The 24,039-nt window shown below is 43.9% G+C and overlaps 1 protein-coding gene across 3 annotated transcripts in view; it reads right to left on the bottom strand.

Annotated features, from left to right (window-relative positions):
* Positions 1 to 27: 27 nt before the first annotated feature.
* PPP4R4 (protein phosphatase 4 regulatory subunit 4) overlaps positions 28 to 24,039 on the bottom strand; it is a 123,408-nt gene continuing 99,396 nt past the window's right edge. For all 3 annotated transcript variants that reach the window (XM_050954463.1, XM_050954464.1, XM_050954466.1), the window contains 8 exons: positions 23,275 to 23,316; positions 23,096 to 23,170; positions 19,632 to 19,707; positions 19,126 to 19,206; positions 18,676 to 18,769; positions 16,945 to 17,015; positions 14,419 to 14,569; positions 28 to 1,207 (listed from right to left, as the gene is read on the bottom strand). In XM_050954463.1, the coding sequence (XP_050810420.1) occupies positions 1,183 to 1,207; positions 14,419 to 14,569; positions 16,945 to 17,015; positions 18,676 to 18,769; positions 19,126 to 19,206; positions 19,632 to 19,707; positions 23,096 to 23,170; positions 23,275 to 23,316 (615 nt within the window). In that variant the 3' untranslated portion in view covers positions 28 to 1,182. The remainder of the gene's footprint in view (positions 1,208 to 14,418; positions 14,570 to 16,944; positions 17,016 to 18,675; positions 18,770 to 19,125; positions 19,207 to 19,631; positions 19,708 to 23,095; positions 23,171 to 23,274; positions 23,317 to 24,039) is intronic.

The raw sequence follows: 24,039 nt of genomic DNA, 5'->3' as shown, positions 1-24,039 counted from the left end.
TATCGTTAAATGCTTTTATTTCTCTTCAATTATAAAATAAACATTGCAAAAAATAACTCTTTTTTCCAGAAACATGCAAGTACTGCATTATCCTAAGTTTTATTTTGAGTAAATTAATCATTCATTATTTCACATGGTAAAAACTAACCACACACACATGCATTCACAAATTAGATCATCTTTATCATACACCAATAGATTTAAAAAACAGATATTTTCTGATATCAATATAGTTATGCTGATTGCATTTTGAAATAGAGAAGCTGACAATAGCTTCATACAATATCTCTCAAGTATTGGCATAAATAGAACTTTTTAAATAGAACTGCATGTTTTTCACAGGCAAATTTTGATAGAAACATTAATACAAACAAATGTTGACAAAGCTAAAGCATGATAGCTTGGAATAACAGTTAATTAAAAACTAGATTCATCATTTTAAAATTATTAGGTAAAGAGAAAATACAATCTGAAATACTAAAAATGAAACAATGTATTTATACAACAAAATTGTCCTATGAAACAAAAGAAATAATTCTGATATTGTTTGGAGGTATTTGCTCTTAACATTTTTGGAAAACTTGTAAAGGATTTGTATAAACTTGAGTTAGTGCTTGTAGTGATACCACATCCCAATTCATAGCACAATCTTATTTCAGTTTATGCTTCAAGACAGCTTCTTAGTGGTACTTCTGGATTTTAGTTTAAAATGAGTTTGAAGAGTCCTTAAAAGGTGAAATTAATTTCTTGGTTAATCCTATATACAGAACAATTTCAGCTATTTTTTTCTTCCATAACAAATGGATGTCAGGAACGGCTAAAATCCTAAATAAGTACATTTAAGTAGGACACTTGCATCCTAAATCCAAGAATCTGAACTACAAAGGCATAATTGAAGAACAAAAACCCTATCTCTTTAGCTGCAGCAGTTAAAGCACATAGCTAAAGTTACATTTCATTAACACTTCACTACAACATTGGAATTCTGCAACCATTACATTATTTATATGGAGTTATTTTACAACTTAGGAATTTGCTTAAAAGATAGGTTTTAACACTGCAAGATGCACTAAGTCTCTCCTGTCCAGTCATCAGATTCCCCAGCTGTAGCTCCAACTTTGTTATCACAAAATCACTTTGCCTCCAGCAGTCTTTGGTGTGCTTCCTTTTCTGTCAGATGATCTAAGAGTTTGATTTTCTGTTTTTTCTTTATACAAAAGAAGAAACATATGTAAAAATTATTGTTGATACATTCAAGCATTCGGTAACATCTTCATACTAAAGTGCCATTATATGAAGCATATCTGATAAGCAGGAGCTACTTGGAAACACACCTTACAAAAAAAAGTCAATTTACTCATAATTTAGGATATATTTCATAGTGAGGGAGTACTTTTTAAGTAAGTCTGCTCCAGAAGGCTTAAGTTAGGTTAGTAAAATTTGTAACACACCTAGGGAATGATATAGCTAGTGGTTAAAGATCTCCTGGGTTTTATTTCTGGTTCTGCCACTGATTTCAACATGTGAATCGGGCAAGTCACAACTTAGTTCCTTTGTTTACTCATCTGTAAAATACTACTTGCCAATTTCATAAAAGTGTTGTGAGGCTCAATTCATCAATACATATAAAGCACAGAGATCTTTGGAAGAGCAACACTTAATTTCAGAGCTCTGTGCAAACACTGATTCTTGTACCCCATCATATCAAAATGCATTTCTCTCTATCAAAGATATATTTAGGACTTTCTAATATATAGACACTAACATATTCACTTACCCCATTTTATTAGACTGGAAACAGGACCCAAACCAACTCTGATTGCCATTGATTTTAATACTGCCATTAACTATAAATGGGAGTAGGATAACATTAATTAGAAAAAGACAGTTACTCACCTTTGTAACTGTTGTTCTTCGAGATGTGTTGCTCATATCCATTCCAATTAGGTGTGCGCGCGCTGCGTGCACGTTCGTTGGAAGATTTTTACCCTAGCAACACTCGGTGGGTCGGCTGGGTCGCCCCCTAGAGTGGCGCCGCCATGGCGCAGGATATATACCCCTGCCGACCCAACGGCCTTTCAGTTCCTTCTTGCCGGCTATTCCGACAGAGGGGAAGGAGGGTGGGTTTGGAATGGATATGAGCAACACATCTCAAAGAACAACAGTTACAAAGGTGAGTAACCATCTTTTCTTCTTCAAGTGTTTGCTCATACCAATTCCAATTAGGTGATTCCCAAGCCTTACCTAGGCGGTGGAGTTGGAGTGAGATGTTGCAGAATGCAGAACTGCTGAGCCAAAGGCTGCATCATCTCTGGATTGTTGAACTAGAGCGTAATGTGAGGCAAAGGTGTGGACGGAGGACCAGGTAGCTGCGCGACATATCTCCTGGATGGGCACATGAGCCACGAAGGCAGCAGATGAAGCCTGAGCCCTGGTAGAATGTGCGGTGAGGTGGCTCAAGGGGACATGAGCCAAGTCATAACAAGTACAGATGCACGCCATCACCCAAGATGAGATCCTCTGGGAGGAGACAGGTAGGCCCTTCATTCTGTCTGCCACCGCGATGAAGAGTTGGGGTGTTTTACGAAAGGGTTTTGTCCATTCGATATAAAATGTGAGTGCTCTACAGATGTCTAGGGAGTACAACTGTTGTTCCCGTTATGACGAGTGTGGCTTCGGGAAGAAGACTGGAAGGAAGATATCCTGGTTGATAGGAGAGGCCCAATACCACTTTAGGGAGAAAAGCTGGGTGTGGTCGCAACTGCACCTTGTCCCTGTGAAACACAGTATATGGTGGGTCCACCGCGAGAGTCCTAAGCTCAGAGACTCATCTGGCCGATGTAATGGCTATGAGGAAAGCTGTCATCCAGGACAGGTATAGTAGTGAGCAGGTTGCTAACGGCTCCAAAGGGGCAGACGTAAGTCTGGTTAGAACCAGGTTGAGGTCCCAGGTTGGGGCGGGATAGCGTACTTGGGGGTATAGGCGATCCAAGCCCCTGAGGAACCTAGATATTATAGGATGTGAGAACACGGAGCGGCCACTTTCCCTTGGGTGGAAGGTAGAGATGGCCGCCAAGTGCACCCTCAATGATGATACCGCTAGGCCCTGTTGTTTGAGAGACCAGAGATAGTCCAAGATGGTGGGGATCGAGACCTCGGTGGAAGTAACATTATGCGTTTCGCACCAGCAGGAGAAACGCTTCCACTTGGCCAGATACATTGACCAAGTGGAAGGTTTCCTGCTACCCAGGAGTATTTGTTGTACTGAGGCAGAGCAACGTAACTCGGACTGGCTTAACCACGCAGCAGCCATGCTGTGAGGTGAAGGGATTGCCGATCTGGGTGGTGAAGTCTGCCGTGGTCCTGAGTTATGAGGTCTGGGCGAAGAGGTAGGGTAATTGGGTTGGCTATCGACAGGTCGAGCAGCATGGTGTACCAGTGCTGCCTGGGCCATGCTGGAGCGATCATGATCAAGCGAGCTCTGTCCTGCGGAGCTTTATCAGGATCCTGTGAACCAGCGGGAACAGTGGAAAGGCGTAAAGCAGTTGGCTTGTCCACGGCATCAGGAAAGCATCCGAGATCGAGCCCGGGGAGAGGCCTTGGAAGGAGCAGAACATCTGGCATTTCCTGTTCTCGCGGGAAGCGAAGAGGTCTATACGGGGAAAGCCCCACTTCTGGAAAACAGAATGAATAATGTCCATATGAATAGACCACTCGTGAGATAGGAAGGATCTGCTGAGTTGATCCGCCAGAGTGCTCCGAGCTCCTGGGAGAAAAGACGCTACCAGGTCTATCGAGTGGGCTATACAGAAGTCCCAAAGCTGGATGGCTTCCTGACAAAGGGGGAAGGACCGTGTCCCTCCCTGCTTGTTTATGTAATACAAGGCCGTTGTGTTGTCTGTGAACACTGAGACACAACGGCCTTGCAAATGCTGTTGAAACACCTGGCACGCAAGGCGGACAGCTCTCAGCTCTCGGACACTGATGTGCAAGGCCAGCTCCTGAGATGACCAAAGGCCTTGAGTGCGAAGATGGCCGAGGGGAGCACCCCAACCGAGAGATGACGCATCCGTCATCAGGGACATAGAAGGCTGAGGTGGATGGAAAGGCATCCCTGCACACACCAGGGAGGGCGTCAACCACCAGTCGAGGGAGCCTAGGCTGCTCGGGGGAATCGTGACTATCATGTCTATTGTGTCTCTGCCCGGGTGGTATACCGAGGTGAGCCAAGATTGGAGGGGATGGAGGCGTAGCCTGGCGTGTTTGGTCATGAACATGCAGGCAGCCATGTGACCCAGGAGACCGAGACAACTGCGAGCCGAAGTTGTCGGGAAGTTCTATAGGCCTCGGATAATTGTTACCATCGCCTGAAACCTAGGCTATGGTAAGCAGGCTCTGGCGAGATTGGAGTCCAGGATGGCCCCAATGAAGTCTATTCTCCATGTGGGAACCAGAGTGGATTTCTTTGTACTAATCATCAGGCCTAGATTCATGAATAGGTCCTTGACGATGTCCATATAATGAGTGACTTGTGCCTCGGAGGTCCCTCGAATGAGCCAACCGTCAAGATACGGAAAAACGTGTATCTGACGGCGGTGAAGGGAGGCGGCGACCTCAGCCATGCACTTTGTGAATACTCTTGGGGCTGCAGAGAGGCTGAACAGAAGGACTGTAAACTGGAAATGTTGACGGTTGGCTACAAACCGGAGGTATCGTCTGTGTGGAGGATAGATGGCGATGTGAAAATAAGCATCCTTCATATCAAGGGCAGCATACCAGTCTCCGGGATCCAAGGATGGGATGATGCTTCCCAGGGATACCATGCGGAACTTCAACTTTATCATGAACTTGTTGAGTTCTCGCAGGTCTAGGATAGGTCTGAGACCTCCCTTCGCCTTGGGGATTAGGAAATAGTAGGAGCAGAACCCCTTGCCCCTTTCGTCCTTTGGTACCTCCTCTATGGCTCCCATGGCAAGGAGCGTCTGCACCTCTTGTAAGAGAGGCTGCTCGTGAGAGGGGTCCCTGAAGAGGGACAAGAATGGGGGGTGGAAGGGGGGGAGTGAAATAAACTGGAGGTGGCACTCAAGTTCCACTGTGCGTAGGACCCAACGATCTGAAGTTAGCTGGGATCACGCAGGGAGGAAAAAGTAGAGGCAGTTGTAAAAGGGAGGGAAAGGATCCTGGAAAGTCACTGGTACGCTGCCCTCGGGCGCACCTTCAAAAGTTTGGCTTTGGCCCCGTAGATGGCTTGGAGGTGCCCTGATTTTGGCCCCCTTGGGGTCCTGACTGCTGTCTACGACCGGCTCGACCACGCCTTCTGCCAAAGTCCTGCCTCTGTCGAGGCGGAGGTTAAGGGCGGTGAGGCTGGGGGCGGAAAGGCCGGCATTGAGTCACCAGCGTGTGCATGCCGAGAGAGCACATAATAACCCTGTTGTCCTTCAGGCTTTGCAGCCTAGGGTCAGTCTTTTCAGAAAAGAGGCCTCGACCGTCAAAGGGCAAGTCCTGTATGGTATGCTGTAGTTCCGGCGGGAGGCCTGACACTTGAAGCCATGAAATGCGTCTCATGGCAACTCCCAAAGCCAGAGTCCTGGCTGAAGAGACTGCTGCATCCAGCGAGGCCTGGAGGGAAATCCTCGCCACTTTCTTTCCCTCCTCCAAGAGGGCAGAAAACTCTTGACGGGAGTCTTGAGGAACTAACTCCATGAACTTGCCCACCGCCACTCAGGTGTTGCAGTTGTAGCAGCTAAGTAGGGCTTGCTGGTTTGCCACCCGGAGTTGGAGGGCCCCTGCAGAGTATACCTTATGGCTCAGTAAGTCCATGCACCTAGCCTCCTTCGATTTTGGAGCCGGAGCTTGCTGGCCATGGCGTTCCCTCTCATTGACAGACTACAACAAGGGAGCAGGGAGGAGGATAGATGTACAGGTACTCGTACCCCTTAGAGGGCACCATGTACTTGCCCTCAACTCCCCTGGCAGCGGGTGGAATAGAGACTGGAGACAGCCAGATGGTATCAGCATTGGCCTGGATCGTCCGGATGAATGGTAAGGCCACTCTTGTGGGGGTATCAGCCGACAGAATATCCACCACCGGGTCCTCTATCTACGGCACCTCCTCTACCTGGAGATTCATATTGAGTGCCACTCGTCTTAGGAGGTCCTGATGTCTCAGGTCAATTGGAGGAGGGCCCATGGAGGATGTCCCCGTCACCGCCTCATCAGGAGAGGAGGAAGAGGAGAGGCCAGCGACAAGCGGGTCCTGTGTGGATTCTTGCTCTTGGATGACCTCCGGTTCCTGTGGAATCTGGGAGTCTGGTGGCTGAACAGGCGCTTCCTCCGTACTGGTAGGAGGGGGGCGGTTGGCAGTCACCTCCAGCACCCGGTGGTCCGATGGAGCAGAGCAAGATGGGACTGGAGGTACACCTTGGGCCTGGTGGTACGCCCAAGGTGTCCAAAATGACCACTGATGGAGGCCTTGATCTTGGGCCTGGGTCTCCTGGAAGATTCTGGTGGGCACATCTGTCATAAACAGACAGCTAAGGGTTAATGTTCTTTTACCTGTAAAGGGGTAACAAAGGAAACCAAACACCTGACCAGAGGACCAATCAGGAAACAAGACTTATTCAAATCTGGGTGGAGGGAAGTTTTGGGTGTGAGTTCTTTGTTCTTTGTCTTGGGTCTGACTCTCTCGGCTCTGAGAGTGATTTTTCTATCTCCTGGCTTTCTAATCTTCTGTTTCCAAGTTGTAAGTACAAGGATAGTAAGACAATAGGTTTATATTGTTTTCTTTTGTATTTACATGTGTGTAGTTGCTGGAGTGTTTTGAACTGCATTCTTTTTGGATAAGAGTGTTTATTCATTTTTTTTTCTTAAGCAATTGACCCTGTATATTGTCACCGTTATACAGAGCCTATTTTTAATGTCTTTTTCATTCTTTTTATATAAAGCTTTCTTTTTAAGACCTGTTGGAGTTTTCTTTAGTGGGGACTCCAGGGAATTGAGTCTGCAGCTCACCAGGGACTTGGTGGGAGGAAGAAGTCAGGGGGAAAATCTCTTTGTGTTAGATTTACTAAGCCTGACTTTGCATACCCTCTGGGTGAGGGGGAGAGATTAGATCTCTCGGTACTTGTGTTTCCAGGACTGGAAGCAGGGAATCTCCTAGGGTCGTCCAGGGAGGGGAGCCTGGGAGGAAGTAACAAGGAAACAAGGGGAGGGGGTTATTTCCCTTTGTTGTAAGACTCAAGGTATCTGAGTCTGGGGGTCCCCCAGGAAAGGTTTTGGGGAGACCACAGTGAGCTAGGCACTGTATAATTCCTAGCTGGTGGCAGCAGTACCAGGTCCAAGCTGGTAACTAAGCTTGGAGGTTTTCATGCTAACACTCATATTTTGGACGCTAAGGTCCAGATCTGGGAAAAAATGTTATGACGTGGTGGCAGCCGTGGGATAAGATCGAATCCAGAAGCCAGTAGGAATATTATATTTTCCTCTTCTCTGCTAGGGGCTTTTAAGCAGAGAGGGTTTGGTTTTAAAAGGAACCAGAGAGAAATTTTTTTTTCTGTTCTCTCCTGGCAGTAGCTTGCATATTAAGCAAGGAACCATTAAGGAACTATTAAGGGTCTTTTGTCAGACAATAGCACTCCGATTGAGAGTCAAGTACCCAGCACAATACACATGCAAATAAAGTGGTTTTTCTGGTTTACTTTACATTTAAAAGATTAGCTAGAGGAAGAAAGGGAAAAAGGCACTGTTGCTAGGCAGACCCCAGGAGGTAACAGAGAACCTGCAGTTCAGACAATAAACACAGGAGGGCACCCCAACACAAGAAAACAGGAACCAGAATGTCACGAAAACCAGAAGCAGTACAGCTGGAAGATGCTTTAAGTGTAATGAACTGGGACATACCAAGGCCAACTGCCCAAAGAACGCCAACCAAGTGCAGTTCATTACACCACCATCACACCAAAGATCCCCAGGCCCAGATGCCTCTCAAATACCCTTAGAGCGAAGGGAAATTTTGAGAGTGGGCGGAAAGGAGATTACTGCGTGGAGAGACACGGGGGCACAAGTGTCTGCTATCCACCAATCCTTCGTCAACCCCAAATTCATCAACCCAAAGGCCCAAGTCACAATTTACCCCTTCATGTCACAAGCTGTAGACTTGCCTACAGCTCAACTGCCTGTCCAGTACAAAGGCTGGTCAGGAATGTGGACTTTTGCAGTATATGACAATTATTCCATCCCCATGCTACTGGGGGAAGACTTGGCCAACCAGGTGAAGCGGGCCAAGCGAGTGGGAATGGTTACACATAGCCAAACCAGGCAAGCTTCCAGACCCATTCCTGTTCCTGAGCCGTCCACAGACGCCCCGTCTGTGTTACCAGAGACCCAGACAGAGATAGTGGACCCGGATTCCATGCGAACCACTGAAACAGCCACAGCACCTCCAGTCCCAGGCCCGGAACTGGAACAGCAACCAGCACCAGCAGTTGCAACCACAGCTTCAAACTCAACGCCAGAGGGCGCCAGCGAGCCAGAACTGGCAGAAGCAACAGACAGCCATACCCAAAAGGCTCAGCCAGAGCCTGAAATACCCTCAGGTGCACCAGCGGAGAGCGGTTCACCAGCAACGGAAACAACCCCATCACCTACATCGCTTCCAGAGGGACCAAGTCCAAGTCCCCAGTCTGAGGAAAAACTGGTGTCTCCAGCCTCAAGGGAACAGTTCCAGACTGAGCAGGAAGCGGATGACAGCCTTCAGAAAGCTTGGGCGGCGGCACGGAGCACCCGACAGCCTCTCAGCTCTTCTCACCGATCCCGGTTTGTTATAGACCAAGGACTTTTATACAAGGAGATTCGTTCTGGTGGACACCGGGAAGAATGGCAGCCGCAAAAACCGTTGGTGGTTCCAACTAAGTACCGGGGGAAGCTCTTAAGCTTGGCCCATGATCATCCCAGTGGCCATGCTGGGGTGAACAGAACCAAAGACAGATTGGGGAAGTCCTTCCACTGGGAGGGGATGGGCAAGGACGTTGCCAAGTATGTCCGGTCTTGTGAGGTATGCCAAAGAGTGGGAAAGCCCCAAGACCAGGTCAAGGCCCCTCTCCAGCCACTCCCCATAATTGAGGTCCCATTTCAGCAAGTAGCTGTGGATATTCTGGGTCCTTTCCCAAAAAAGACGCCCAGAGGAAAGCAGTACATACTGACTTTCGTGGACTTTGCTACCCGATGGCCGGAAGCAGTTTTCTTTGACCACATTGGAGTCACGGTCCTGTGCATAGGAACTGTCCGCATGAGAGGACACCGATGCATGTCAGGATGGCCAAGGAGGGGCTGAAAACCCCTGGGAAGAGTCTCCCTCTATGATTGATCTCGCTCTGTGCGGCACTGGGGGATCGGTACCGGGAGCCATACCGGTACCGGGAACGAGATCAGAACCTATGACCGGAGCAGTGCCGGGAGGTCGACCGGGATCTCGAAGCTTGGCGTCTGGAGTGGCTACGAGAGTCACAGTGCCTGGAGCGGTGCCAGGATCTGGAGCAGTGCCAAAAGTACCGGGCCGGCGAACAGGACGCTGATTGGTGCCGTGAGTGCGATCGGTGCCGAGACGAGGATCGGTGCTGGGACTGCAATAGGCGTCGGGACCGGGATCGATGATGGGACCGAGAATGCCGGTGGGATCGTGATCGTGAGTGGTGCCGCTCTGCGGTGCCAACAGAGGGTGATCTCATCAAGGCCGGCTTGCCTACCGATTGTATGACCCGCACCGGTGGTGCCGGGGGTTGAGGCAGGGCAGACTCTGTCATCGCGATCAGCTCCCTCACCGTGGAAAATGTCTCCGGCATGGAGGGAACAGTGAGCTCGACCACGGCTCTCACCAGGGAGCTTTCAGGTACCAGACTCGACGGCCCTTGCGGGACTGGAATTGACAGTGCCAACGTTGTCAGTGCCGCGGCAGGTGTAGGTGCCGTGCGGTCCGATCTAGCCGGGTGCTCTGGCTGCAGTGTAGGTGGCACGGAAGCAACGTGAGTCTTATGTCTCTTCACCTACGGGGAGAGAGAACGGTGCCGAGCCGACGTCGGTGCCAGCGATGGTTGGTGCCGAGAGGCCTTAGCAGTACCGGTGCTGAAGAAGTGCTTCTGCCCGTGGATTGACCAGTGCTCGGTGCCGAGGGCGGAGGAGTAAGAGCTGCCTCCATCAGGAGCTGTTTGAGATGAAAGTCCCGCTCCTTTTTCATCCTCGGCTTGAAGGCCATGGGCCCCGGCACTGGGTGTGGGGAAGGGGCTAATCCCTGAACCCCTCTTAACTATATACACTAACGACGTTATAAAAACGAGTAAGAATTAACTGCAACTATAGAAATTTCAACTATATACACAAGAATAACGAGAGAACTACGAGTAGCTAGGGAAGTGGAGATCAGTTAAGCCGCGCTCCACTGTTCCAACGACTGACACGGTAGGTAAGAAGGAACTGAAGGGTCGTTGGGTCGGCAGGGATATATATCCGGCGCCATGGCGGCGCCACTCTAGGGGGCGACCCAGCCGACCCACTGAGTGTTGCCAGGGTAAAAATCTTCCAACGAACGTGCACGCGGCACGCGCACACCTAATTGGAATTGATATGAGCAAGCACTCGAAGAAGTTAAGTCAGTGGCAGAAAGGGGGCAGAAGTCAGGAGCTCCTGACTCCCAGCCTTGTGCTCAACCCATTAAACAGTGTTATTCCTCTGAAAGGATGGTAGATACTATATCAAGTTATGTATGCAAACCAATATTATTATGGGTTCATACACCAATACCTATGGCCTGAAAACTGGTTACTGAGATTTTGGTGAAGTCTAGGCCCCTTTGACATTAATAAGAGCTTTGTTATTGACTTCAATGGGCAAGGATTTCACCCCTGCTCTTTAGGAGCCTGATTCTAAACCACTGAAGTGAGTGCAAAATTCTCATTATCTGTATGCACATGTACTACAGTAAAACAGATTTCTTAAATTGTCTTTCTGTCAGGCCAACATTTTTATTGAATCATCTATAGAGCACAGACAGATATTTACTTTCTTTCCTGTATTTGAAGCCATTACCATGTTATATTAAAGTAAGGAAAATGCTTATGCTAAAAGAAAATTTATAAAATCATCAAAAATGAGAGAATACACATATGAAAACAATAAAACTAATCATAATAGTATACGATTGGATTCTTATACCATTCCTAACATTTATGATTCATGTCAATATCTATTCTAGGATGACTCATAATCTAATATTGTCTATTCGCTAGTAACAATCAGATCTACACATGCTTTTCTCTGAAAATTGACTTAAGAGAGGTCTCTTGTGGGCTGAAGCATTTAATTGATGTTCTTTGGGATTCTTCCACACTCCAAAAGATACTTAAATTCAGAGCCTCATAACTTCTGTGATTAAGACATCATAGATACAAGAGGAGGCATCTTCAGCACAATAATCAACTCATGTAATTTCTACTGCCTGAAAACTACCTAAGGGCCCAATCAAATCATGCTAAAGTTAATGAGTGTCTTTCTACTAACTACTGTGAGAACTGGATAAGGATTTAAATTAGATTAATTTAAGATGTGTAAATTATTCCAAGAATGAGATGGATCATTTTTCTCTACGTTCATTTCTGATGTGGGCCCAAGAGGGATCTGAGCTCCAACATAAGTTTGTAAACATACATTTGCTAATGTAAAAATACCAATGCAAATTTCTGCACCCAAGTACCTCATGTGGATATTAGAAAGCCCCTTGACAATTGTGGCTCCATTTACAAATCATAAAAATGATTCACTCACATTTTTGGTCATGCTACCAGTAAACTTCTATTCATCTGCCTCAAAGAGTTGCCTCAAAAGTTGGACACCCTTGTGTATATGTATTGAGAGAAAGTCTGATTACTTGATCACATACTATTATTTCCATAGTTCCCCTGCCTCATTCAGTGCACAGGATGGATGGTGCTCACTTAAGGAGAAGCTATTCAATAGTTTATTTTATACTTGTTCAATGTGTGACCTCATGCCTTCATTACTGCACACTATTCAAACCCTGCTCTGAAGATTGAACTATTAATTTCCTCATTAGATTTTCTATGGCACTCTTTATTATAATATCTGAATGTTTCTCAAACATTAATTTATCTTCACAACCCCTCTTTGAGAGGAGAGAGCATTGTTTTCCTCATTTTACAGACGGGGCGCAGAGAGATTAAGGTAAAAAGTATCCACTAATTTTGGATGCCCAAGTTGAGACATCTAGGACCTGATTTTTTCAGAGCACTTACCATTACATAGCATTTTCTATGTTCAAAGCATTGATTTCAGTTGCAGCAGTGAGCACACAGCACTTCTTCAAATCAGACCCAAAAGGATATGTCTACACTGCAATAAGACACCCACAGCTAGCCTGTGCTAGCTGACTCGGGCTTGTGGGAGGGGCTGTTTAATTCCAGCACAAACATTATAGCTCAGGCCTGAGCTCTAGGACCTTCCCATCTTGCAGGACCTAGAGCCGAGGCATCAGCCTGAGCCCAGATGTCTATATTGCAATTAAACAGCCCTGCAGCTAGAACCCTGCGAGCCTAAGTCAGCTGGCACAGGCAAGCCATGGGTTATTAATTACAGTGTAGACATACCAATAGTCTCAAGTCAGGCACCCAGAAAATGAGGAACACGTAATCAGTGTCTATCTGTGAAAAGTGTGGTTGAAGAGACATGCCTAGCATCACACAGGAACTCTGTGGCAGAGGCAGGGACAGAATACAGTTTTCCAGGGCAGCATTCAACTGCCTTAACTGTGAGACCCACTCCCTTCTCTTCCTGCAGTCCCCTGCCTTATTTATAAAACCTTCCAGCTTGTACAACAAATCAGATTAGGGTCCTATAAACAGCCTCCTTCACTGCACAAATCTGATTTACTCCCAGGGACAGGCAACAGTGATTCTGTCACTTCCTAATCGTTTCAGTCCTTCACCTGCAACCTGAATAATGTTTTGAACATAGTTTTGTTTCTGTAATTTTCTAGGTTTAAAAAAAAACCCTGAAAAAACAGAAATTTCATCATGTGGCATCATGCTGATACCCATCAGCAGACTTGCTCTTAGTTCAGGTGACCATACCCAGACCTATCATGGCCTATAGCACCCCAGAACTGAAACTGCAAGGAAAACTTCTGCTCAGTCTTGGGCTAGAGAATGCCAAATGTGGATGGAATGACTGGGACATGTAGTTGCTTGTGCAAACTCTAATTTTTGAAAGACTTGTAACTTGGCCAAATTTGAGCAGATTTTCACAGGCAAGGAAAAAGGCAAATCTCTGACACAAAGACCATGCCCCTTGTCCAACGTCAAGCCCCTGCTCCAATGCATAGGAGCATTAGAGTGTCAAAGTAAAAGGTGGCCAGAATTTTTTAACATGGACAAAACAATATATCTTCCTCTAATCTCTTTCTCTGAAACATCTGAACTATTTTGACTGAAATTAAAATCAGCCTGAGGCACACAGCTAGCATGGAAAATTTCAAGCCAAAGAGTTAGTCTAGCAAAGTTGTAAGAAACTGAAATCAGAGTTTTATAATGCAAAGTGTCAGAAAACCTTAATAATAGGTGTTTCTGCTAGCTCGACCTATAATAAACAAAACATTTCACTGTGAAGCTGATAGGGTGGGTTGCTACACACACAGAGCATATTTAAGGAGCTTAACTTAACAGCTAGTAATTGTAGACGTTTGGTGTAGCAGTTGGTTGTACTGGAAGAGAAGGCAGAATAAATGACAGTTTTTGGTGCATGCTAATTGTGGTAATGATAGTGTGTGTTCTTGTGGATGGAAGAATAGAGGGTATATACTATTAACTGGCCTTTATTTTCTTTCATTTCTGTGGATTTGTAGAAATATGTCAAATATAGGTATTCAAAAACTGCTTCACAATGAAGGGGTTTTTTTGTATGCACACACAAAAGGTATGAATCATGTAATATCACTTCCAATTAAGAAGATCATTATAATTTCAGGTAACAAAATGACTGTAAGTAATTTTGTATTTGTAAACTAGAATGAAGACCTCTGAACTAGCAACACATATTTACACATAGCCGAAGTATCAGAGTATGTGGTTGGTTGAAAACCAATCATATGCAAGGGAATACTGATCAACACATTACTCCCAAAAACAGATAGACACATTGGAAAGACACATTTAAGGAACAGTATGAAAAGACCTGTTCAAACAGGAAAAATATAGTCCTAAAAATGTTTTTGAGAACCCAAAATCTGGGAATGGAAAATTGCATGGAACAGATATGGACACACACAAAAATAAACCCTGCAATTTTACAGGCTGTTCTGAGTTCCATTTGTAAATAGCTCCCTTAAGGTGCTTATAACTATAATCAATCACTTACAAGCTCATCTTTCGTGAATGACTCTCTTTAGTCCCATTGTTCTTTTGGTCAATTGAGTTAGCTGTATTACGGGAGGAAGTTGCTACGGAGGCAGTGGAAGAAAAGACAGCATTCCCACTAATATTGGTGGAACGAGTCCGGAATGAATCATCTGAAAGAAAGCAGTAGACAATTATACAGGGAATTAAATCTGAATGAAGCACAGTGACAACACATCTGTCAGTAGGTTGAACAGGTGAGCAACATAAAATTGTCCTGTCTACAAAAAAACTTGGCTAATTTAAAGATTTTTACTAAAAAAATAATTGTATGGTGAAGTACTGAAAAATAGCTGATAATTTATAGACTTCTTGAGAAGGTCTACAGAAAATGAATCAATTTTAATATATGAAATGTCTCAGATATTATATACGTCTTATAGGCAGCTTTTTAAAACTGGATCTCCCTTTCTACATACAAAATTTGTGAATGCAAGTAATTGCAAGCACAATTTATGCCATCTAGAGGTCTAATTTCTACTTTTAAAAACACCCAGTCAGGGATGTCCAAATTCATGTCTAAGTGTCTACTACTTGAAAAAAAATTTTTTTTGGAAAAATGTGTAACACAGAAAAGCAACTAAAAATGAAAAAAAAAAGTATATTAAGAATTGGTCAGTGCATAAATATGAACATATTTCTCTATCTACTGAGTGCTAGGCTGTCTTTTCTGCTGGTTAATCCATAGGATTCCACCTCTAAATGCTTGCAAATTGCTAATCAACAAACATATAAAAAAATTAAAAATTCAAGAAGTACAGCATTAATGGTTTTGGAGAATGAAATCCTCGTTTAGACCATGTTCAGGATATAGAGTAGCAGTGCAAGATCACTGTCTTTGTTTAGTCCAACCTCGAAAAAGCAACACATTCTCTCATTCCCTTTGCATGCAAAAAATCCTCAAGTGGAATCAGAACCTGGGAACACCGCAGAAAGCATATTTGAAAATGGTTAATAAATGAATTTATTTTATTTTAAAATGATTTTATTAGCATTTTGGACAGGATGGAGTCAAGCAACTCTAGAGGCATGGAGGAAAAGTCAGAACTTATTACTTCTAATTAAATTTCAAAGGTCCTCAGTGAAAATGGGCAACTGCTACTCTGAAACCTGGGCAACACAGGTGCCTTCTGAGGAACAAGGTGATCAAATAAAGGAAGAGCAGGTGGGTCAATAGGAACTAGCTTTATTTGGTATTTTTAAATTGTCCAATAAAAATGACTATCAAAGGGAAATCAGTCAGCTTTCTGCCTGTTTGACTAGGAAGGGGTATTAGAGCAGACCTAGCTATATCTGACATAACATTTGCAACAGGCAATTCTACCTAGACAGAATTCCAGTGCTGCTAACTCTGAGGATTTTATCTCAAGTGTCATCATTTGGATTTTTTAAAAAGCACCCAACAGCTGGAATCGTGTCATTACTTGAGAATCTCATATTTGAATTAAAAAAATGAAGTTTAGAGCCAGTGTGGCTGCAGAGAAAAGTTTGACAACATTAACCTAAAGTTTCCAACACCAGAAGACAAATAAAAAGAACTCTACATTTTTTTTAAATGGCCTGACTCATGATTTTTGAATGCTTAGGGTTGGCAATTCTGGAATTCCTTCTACAAGAGTTCTGCAAATCTATATTCAGAGAGTAAAATGAAGCAGGTTTAGTATATAGATGTCTCAAATGTTATGTGCCATCGACATTTTTAAACAGTCTAATGTTAACTATGTTTAGGTGAACCATTTTTTATTTGCATAGAGTTTGTACTGTATAAACATTTGCCATTGGAAATATCTGTAGCTACTATTTTAAAAGATCTTTGTTTTGATCACAATATGACTCAAATTAACGCTTGTCCATTTGTCCATAGCCAGAGAGAAATTTAGGCTTAATGTAGTAATGATCTTTAAAGAGCATTCCATATCTGGAAACTAACCAAATTAAACTACGCAATCTAAAATAAAAGAGAGAGATTTCAAATAACAGAAAACTAATCTTTCCTGGGATTAACCTTGTTAACCATCATTTCTTGCTTTCCCTAGTCTCCCAACTATGCAGCTCTCCATCACTGGCTTGTCTACTTTTCTAACCAGTCACTTTGCGCTTTATCTTGTGCTGCCCTTTATGCCTGGAACACCCTTCCAGAATTAATTTGTAAAGACCCTATGCGATATTACTTCAAATTCTTCCCAAGTTTCATTTGGGACTACAACAGAACACCAAACTGATGATAGTGGACAGTAGAGATTATCGAATTTTTTTTTTTTTATTTGCAACCTGATAGTTATCAGATGGCTAGTTTACGTAGCCAGGTGTTGCTATTAGTGTTCCTCTCCTGCTCTCTTCCTTTTGTCAGTTATAATCCTATTGTTTTAAAGCAGAGAGTCTGTCTTTTAGTAAATGTTGATACAATATCTAGTACAATGGAGCCCTGATCTTCTCCAGGGCCTCTAGGAGCTACTTTGATACATATAACAACAACAACAACACTTACCACTAAATGGTAGCATAGAACCTTTTCCCACTCCTGGTATAGAAGAAGTATATCCTGTTGCAGAACTTTTACTAGAAAAATAATTAGGTGATAAATTACCTATTGCACATTAAACTAAGTAAGTCACAAGCAGTGTTTCTGGGTCTTTAAATGTTTGCCATGTATAAAACCAGATTTCTATTAAAATTATATTTTTTCACCCAAATACAAAAAGTTCACACCCTTCCCAACTAATTTAGACCATTATTTAACAAGTGGTGCAAGTAGAAATCATTTCTTGCCAGTATGCTGCACTTTTGGGAGGGCACAAAGGTGACCTCCTCACGTGCCCCCCTACATAATTCCTCCCCACCCCCAGCCCAGAGCCCCTGTGCTCTCCCAGTCCCCTTCCCATGACCCACATTCATCCCACGTTACCTGGGGGTGGGGGCTCTGTGCTCCTGTCGCTGCACTGGATACTTCTTCTGTACAGATCCCAGGCAGGAGGACTCAGGAGATGCAGCTGCATGAAAGGGCTGGGGGCCAGGCTGGGGGTGGTACAGCTGCGCTGAAGGAGCTGCCAGCATGGGGCTGCTCAGCAGCCCCACATTCTGTTCCTTTCACTGTTGTGGTTCCCAGGAGATCAGGGCTCTCCGGAACTGCAGCGGTGAAAGAAGCAGAAGAACATGGTGGCCCCATGCTGACAGCTCCTCCAGCGAGGCTGCTGTACCATCCCGGACCCTGCCACCAGCCCTTCTACGCAGCTACATCTCAGGAGTCCTCCTGCCTGGGGTCTGTGCAGCAGCCCTGCCAGAGGACAGGGCTGGGGGGCACGGGTGGGGCTGGGGATGGTACAGATGTGCCAGAGGAGCTGCCAGTGTGGGGCCATGCAGTGGCCCCATGTTCTACTCCTTTCACCGCTGCAGTTCCCGGGATAGCCCTGCAGTTCAGTGCTCTCCCGGGAACCGCAACAGCGACTCCACACCACCAGCTTCTCTGGCATGGCTAGCCCAGTCCTCCGGTGGGGCTGCTATACAGATCCCAGGCAGGAAGACTCAGGAGACGCAGCTACATAGAAGGGCTGAGGCGGGCTACTCCTGTGTGTTTCCAGTATGCCACACCAGCTATAAATATCTTACTGGTACGGTGTACTGGACTGTACTACTGTACTTGTACCACTGTTAGGCATGCACCTAACATTAAGCACATGAGCAGCCCTACTGACTCGTGCTTAAAGTTAGGCATGCACTAAAGAATACTGCTGACCTAATGCCTTAAGCATTTACTACACCTGCACAGAAGTCTGGCATGTTATCCATGCAGGGCCATGGCACAATAAAAGGAGTGAGGGTGTCTGCATAAAGTGGATAGCAATTGCTGCAAAAAGATATTCATTGAGCCATTGTCCTGGATGGAAATAGCCAGATGGAAAATATATCCTGAAGTGTTTTGCAAATGAGAGCACAACATAGGAAAAGTGGTGTGATTTGGCCAAAAGCAGATATGCAATAGGTACAAACCAGTATTAGGTGATAATGGATAATATACCCCATAGGTTATTCAGAGTTCTGAGATGGGACAAGTTATGTCCTGCTTTGCACAACTATAAGATGGCTTGGGGTGTTACATCGTAGAATTCAGGAGTACATTTTGGGGTGTATATTCTCCATGTTTTGGAGAATACCTATATATTTCTATAAGGGGTAGCCAGAATTTGACCTTAGGAGTGGAATCTATTCGAAGAAAACATACTTAGAACACTTGTCTATGTTGCCATATTTTGGATGCAGTGCTTGCGTACTGAAAGAATGGCTTCGAACCAACTTAGATTTCTTCCCTTCTTTGCCTGAAACAAATAAGCAGCAAATACATTTAAAGTGCAGAAATTATTGCAGTTTGTCTTTTATCAGTAGTAAGAATGTCTATTTACATTACTTTTTCTTAGTCTAAGCTAATTAAAGGAGCTGGAAGATAATACAGCAATAAATCTCATTTACATCACAACTCATAAACTACCAAACAACAACCAAGAAAATATTTAAGTGTAAAAAGACCACGTGTTCTCTAACTGCAATGCTTTCTTATGTGCACAACAGGCGAAAGCCTGGCCCCCAGGGGAGTCAATGGTATCTTTGTCTGTTTTCAAACTTACACAGCAGAGATACAAGTATCCTATAAAATGTTTAAAGAGTTGTTTCTTACTTGTTGATGCACTTGAAGAGCTTCCAGAAACAGAAAGAGATATACTTTTTGACAAAGTTGATGATGTTTTACTGTCTCTACCTAAAACAAAGTTTATTGTAAATACTGCACTCTGATAAACAGCCTTACTTTACATAAAGATATAAAATATTATATACATCTCTGGTATGATACTGGGGAAAACAGTAATAATACTATAATAGTATGATAGTGGTACCCTAGAAATTAGAGACAGACAGACAATTATACTACTACCTTCTTAGCAGAAAACATTGTATTGGACATGTATTTTATTAATGAAAGCAATACTATGCTATGTAACACACCAAAACCATTTTTTATAAATTACCCTTTTTAAAGAAAAAAAAAATCACAGAACAACAAGAGTTCTTTACTAAGTTAAACACCCACCATCATGTTTCCTAGAACAATACTATATTAACTTCATTTACCAAGAATCATCCCCCTAAAATAAAAACAAGAACCCACAAAAACAAAAAACTTACGCTTCTTTTCAAATATTTTATCACTGATACTGGTAGACCTTCCCTCATTCTGCTGCTTCTCTTTTTCTAATTGTTCCTATTATGGAAACAATTTCATAAGAATGAGAATTCACACTCGACACAGGTTGAAGGCCTCCTGTAAATGAGCATGCTCCCAACCCACTAACCTACAAATTAATTTCTTCTCTCGATTATTTGAACATAGTCCCCCTCTATCAATAACACTGTTGTGTGTTCACTAATGAATATTGGCTGGAACCCAGCAAAAACTCTGAATGATCTATTGTGCTTTTACTGTAGTAGAGATCATAACAAAAGAGTAGGGTAACACAATGTAAAGTTGACTCAGGAAATTTGATCTTAATGTTCCCCTCCATGAAAAATGGTAGTTAATTGATGCTTATTATGTTGTTTTTTACAAGGTATTGTTTTCTTTTAAAAACACATTTCTTGAAACCAAACCAAACAAAACAAAATAATTCCCCATACATGACTTTGCACAAGCTAAGTGCGAAGCTTTAAAGCATACCTGCTTTTGAATTAACCAAGGAGGAAGGGCTCTGAAAAATTTCTTAACAGATGAAAATTACTATTTATTCAGATTCTTACAACTCAAAAGCATCTTGATTTTTATTAAACTATTTCAAAAAGATGCTTATAGGCTGAGATCAAACAAGAGAAATGTTAGCCAGAAAGAGGAGAAGCTGTAACACAGAAATTGGGCGTTTAAAATGGAAATGCTATATCTATTGTGCAATGTGGCTATTATGATTCTAGACTACATACGGAATTTTAAAAGGTCTGGCTAATGAACAGCATGAAGATTCAATATCAACATAGATGGACAATATTTAAATCCAAACTGATATAACTGGAGTTAATAAACCTCTATTGAAAGCAAGGTATTTGAACCAAATATAATAATTTCTCATATTTTAGTAAACTCATTTTCATGTCTGTACTATTAGCTAGTTTTATAACAGATAGTACACAAAATTATAGATATATGCATGAAATATCATTTCAGTCAAATTATTTCTATTAACTTCTTCAGCGTGCCTGGTGCTTTCCAAACAGAGTAAGCATGATCCTTCCCCCTCCAAGCTATGTAACATTAGCTTTGCTTTCCTGCACTACATCTCATAATACACACATCAACTGAACCTAGAAAGGTCTGTTTTTTCTTTGATTTAGAGTTCTAGTTACTATTCACACAAAAAAACTTCATTAAATCATGGTCAAGATTGTTCAAATGTAGTTCCAATTAACTAAATAATTGAAATCAAGGAACTCACCAATTTATGCACCATTAACAACCAGATTAATTCATACTGATCAGATGTACTCAGACTCTGCATGCAACCACACATCGAACACATCAAGTTCCTCAAAACCATGCTCAAACACACAACTTAACTCCAGCCTCAGTGAGACTGAGACATTTCACCACCATCTCATATTTTTACTATACTATTGTAGAATGTGTTACTTCTAACTAAAGTGTTCTGAGGCTGGAGTTAAGCTTCAGCAATTGGATACCTTTGAGGGGAGTGTGAGGCTCTGGCTTGGGGCCAGTTGGAAGTGCCAGGATATGCCTGGGGTAGTAATATGGGACTGCCAAGGTATGTTTCAGGTAAGACACTGCTGGACTCTGGCAGGGGACAACCAGGAGGCGTGGGAGTCTCAGTGGGGAGAGGTGCATCAGGGTGAGGACATACAAGTGTGGAGTTTTGGCAGTTGAGAGTCTGGGGCTCTGACAGAGGTAGATGCAGTCAGGAGCATGCAGCATAGCCCCACCAGGCCAAGGCCAAGCTAACATGAGCATGATATAAAGGGGAAACATGACAGGGGAGCTCGGGGAGTCTGAATTAATCCCAGTCCACAAGCACCCAAGCCCAAGCCAGCTCCTACTTCCCTGTTACAAATGTGAGAAATCTGGGTAGAGGTGGGCAGCAGGACTGAACTGAGTATAGAACTGCAAAGCAGGGGTGGGAAAGCAGCTCAGAAATTAGTTGGATAAGCCCCTTAGACATTCCTGCCCACGTACTGATCCAATCTCACCCCTTGACTGAGCTCACAAGATAGCCTTGCTACCTAGATCTGGCTGGAGCTTGAGATCAGCAGAGGAAGTTGAGCAAGCCAGAGAGGCGGCCTAAGGTGTTGGTGAGTGGAGCTTGAGCTGGGGATGCCAGTGCCCAGCACAAGAGGCTCAGTGGTGTCTGCAGAGAACAAAGAGAGTCAGGTATGAGGGCTCTGCAGCAGTGTTGGAAGGACAAGGTAGTATTTCCAGGTCAGTGTTGAACCTGTGATGGCTCGTTTGAGAGGAGTCCTGCCACTGTGAACAAGAGGTGGTGTGCTAAAGCACGCAATCCTCCTCCAAAACCTATCAGGCCCTCAGCTCTCACACACCAGACAGGTCAGGAAGCAACTGGCACCTGCCTACATTGCAATTAAAAACCCACAGCTTACCCAAGCCAGCTAACTCAGGCTTGCGAGGCTCAGGTTAAAGGGCTGTTGAAATTGCAGTGTAGGCTTCCGTGCTTGGGCTGGAGCCAGGGGACTACGACTCGGTGAGGTGGGAGGATCCAAGAGCCTGGGCTGCAGCTTGAGTCCAAACATCTACACTGAAGTGACACAGCCCTGCAGCCTGAGCCCCACGGGCCAGCTGTGGGTTTTTATTTGCTGTATAGACATACCCTCATTGCAGTATAGGCATACAGAGAGCTCACTGGCTGGAGTGTGAGCATCTAGGGATATGGTAGACTACCCGGGGAGTGCCAGCTGCAGAGTTCTGCCAGGCTTACAGCTCCAGTGAACCACAGTAGATTCAGAAACCAGAGCGGCAGGGAAGCAATAGCATTTATCTGCCTTCTTTTTCAACACTGAGCGACTCCTGAGTGCCTACCAGCCCCTTGTGCTCCATGCAACCCACACTGAGCCTCCCCTTGCTAGGCTGCAGCTGTCACTGGCTCCAACCCCTTCTTTCTTATTAAGACAGCCTACAGCAGATACACAGCCTCCTTTGGCTTTCTTGGCACACAAGAAAAGTTATGACATTAGCTTTTTTGCATACTGAAGCTGAGTGCGAATTTTGAAGTATTTAGATCATTACATTACAAAAGTCTGCCAAAACACGAGGATCTCTTGAAAACTTTCATCAAGAAGTGTTGTTAAAGCGCTTAAAATTTTTTAATCTACAGGGCATGCAAGTGTGGAATTTCTCAAAAATTCAGTGTCCTAACTGACATTGTGTAATATAGGTAATAATTAGAGGGAGGTTTATGTTGTTTTTAGGGATTTAACCCTACTTTACAATGGAAAAGGAAATTACGTAGACCCCAGATTACCTCCATAATACACACTTCACCACACCCATACCCTGGAATCACCTTCCCAACAGCATACATTAATATTTAGCTTTAAGTTATGAAACTATGGCTGGCATATTATATTAAAAAACATACCATTTCCAACAGGAGCTGTTCTTCTCTTTCTTTCTCTTGATCCAACAAATCATTTTCATAAAACCTTTTCTGAAACTGATTAAAGTTTAAAAAAAACAAAACAGTCATAGAAATAATCATATATCATGCCATACATTTTTAACTCTCACTCGCAAGTGTAAAAGTTGGAAGGAACTTACAGCATCCATAGAGATTTCCATTCTGTCCAATTCTAACACCGTCTATAAAAAAAAGAAGTTAAAATAATATTTTTACCCTACGCTGTCCAATAACTCCAAGAACATGCTAAGTTTTAGCTAAAAAGGAAATGCGTCATGGTAGGAAAGCTTAAAATACTGACATTCAATACCTTCATAGAATCATAGAAGATTAGGGTTGGAAGAGACCTCAGGAAGTCATCTAGTCCAACCCCCTGATCAAAGCAGGACCAACCCCAACTCAATCATCCCAGCCAGGGCTTTGTCATGCCTGGCCTTAAAAACCTCTAAGGATGGATATTCCACCACCTCCCTAGGTAATCCATTCCAGTGCTTCACTACCCTCCTAGTGAAATAATTTTTCCTAATATCCAACCTAGACCTCCACCATTGCAACTTGAAACCATTACTCTTTGTTCTGTCATCTGCACCACTGAGAACAGCCTAGTTCCATCCTCTCTGGAACTCCCCTTCAGGTAGTTGAAGGCTGCTATCAAATCCCCCCTCACTCTTCTCTTCTGCAGATTAAATAAGTCCACTTCCCACAGTCTCTCCTCACAAGTCATGTGCCCCAGCCCCCTAATCATTTTCATTGCCCTCTGCCAGACTCTCTCCAATTGGTAAACTCCTTTGTGTAGTGGGGGAGCAAAACTGAATGCAATACTCCAGATGTGGCCTCACCAGTGCCGAACAGAGGGGAATAATCACTTCCCTTGATCTGCTGGCAATGCTCCTACTAATGCAGCC

Source organism: Gopherus flavomarginatus, chromosome 5 (genome assembly GCF_025201925.1).
Source record: "Gopherus flavomarginatus isolate rGopFla2 chromosome 5, rGopFla2.mat.asm, whole genome shotgun sequence".
In the NCBI taxonomy this organism is placed as follows: Eukaryota; Metazoa; Chordata; order Testudines; family Testudinidae; genus Gopherus; species Gopherus flavomarginatus.
The sequence above is the reverse complement of the archived record's forward strand: the minus strand, read 5'-3'. Positions and strand labels throughout refer to the sequence as shown.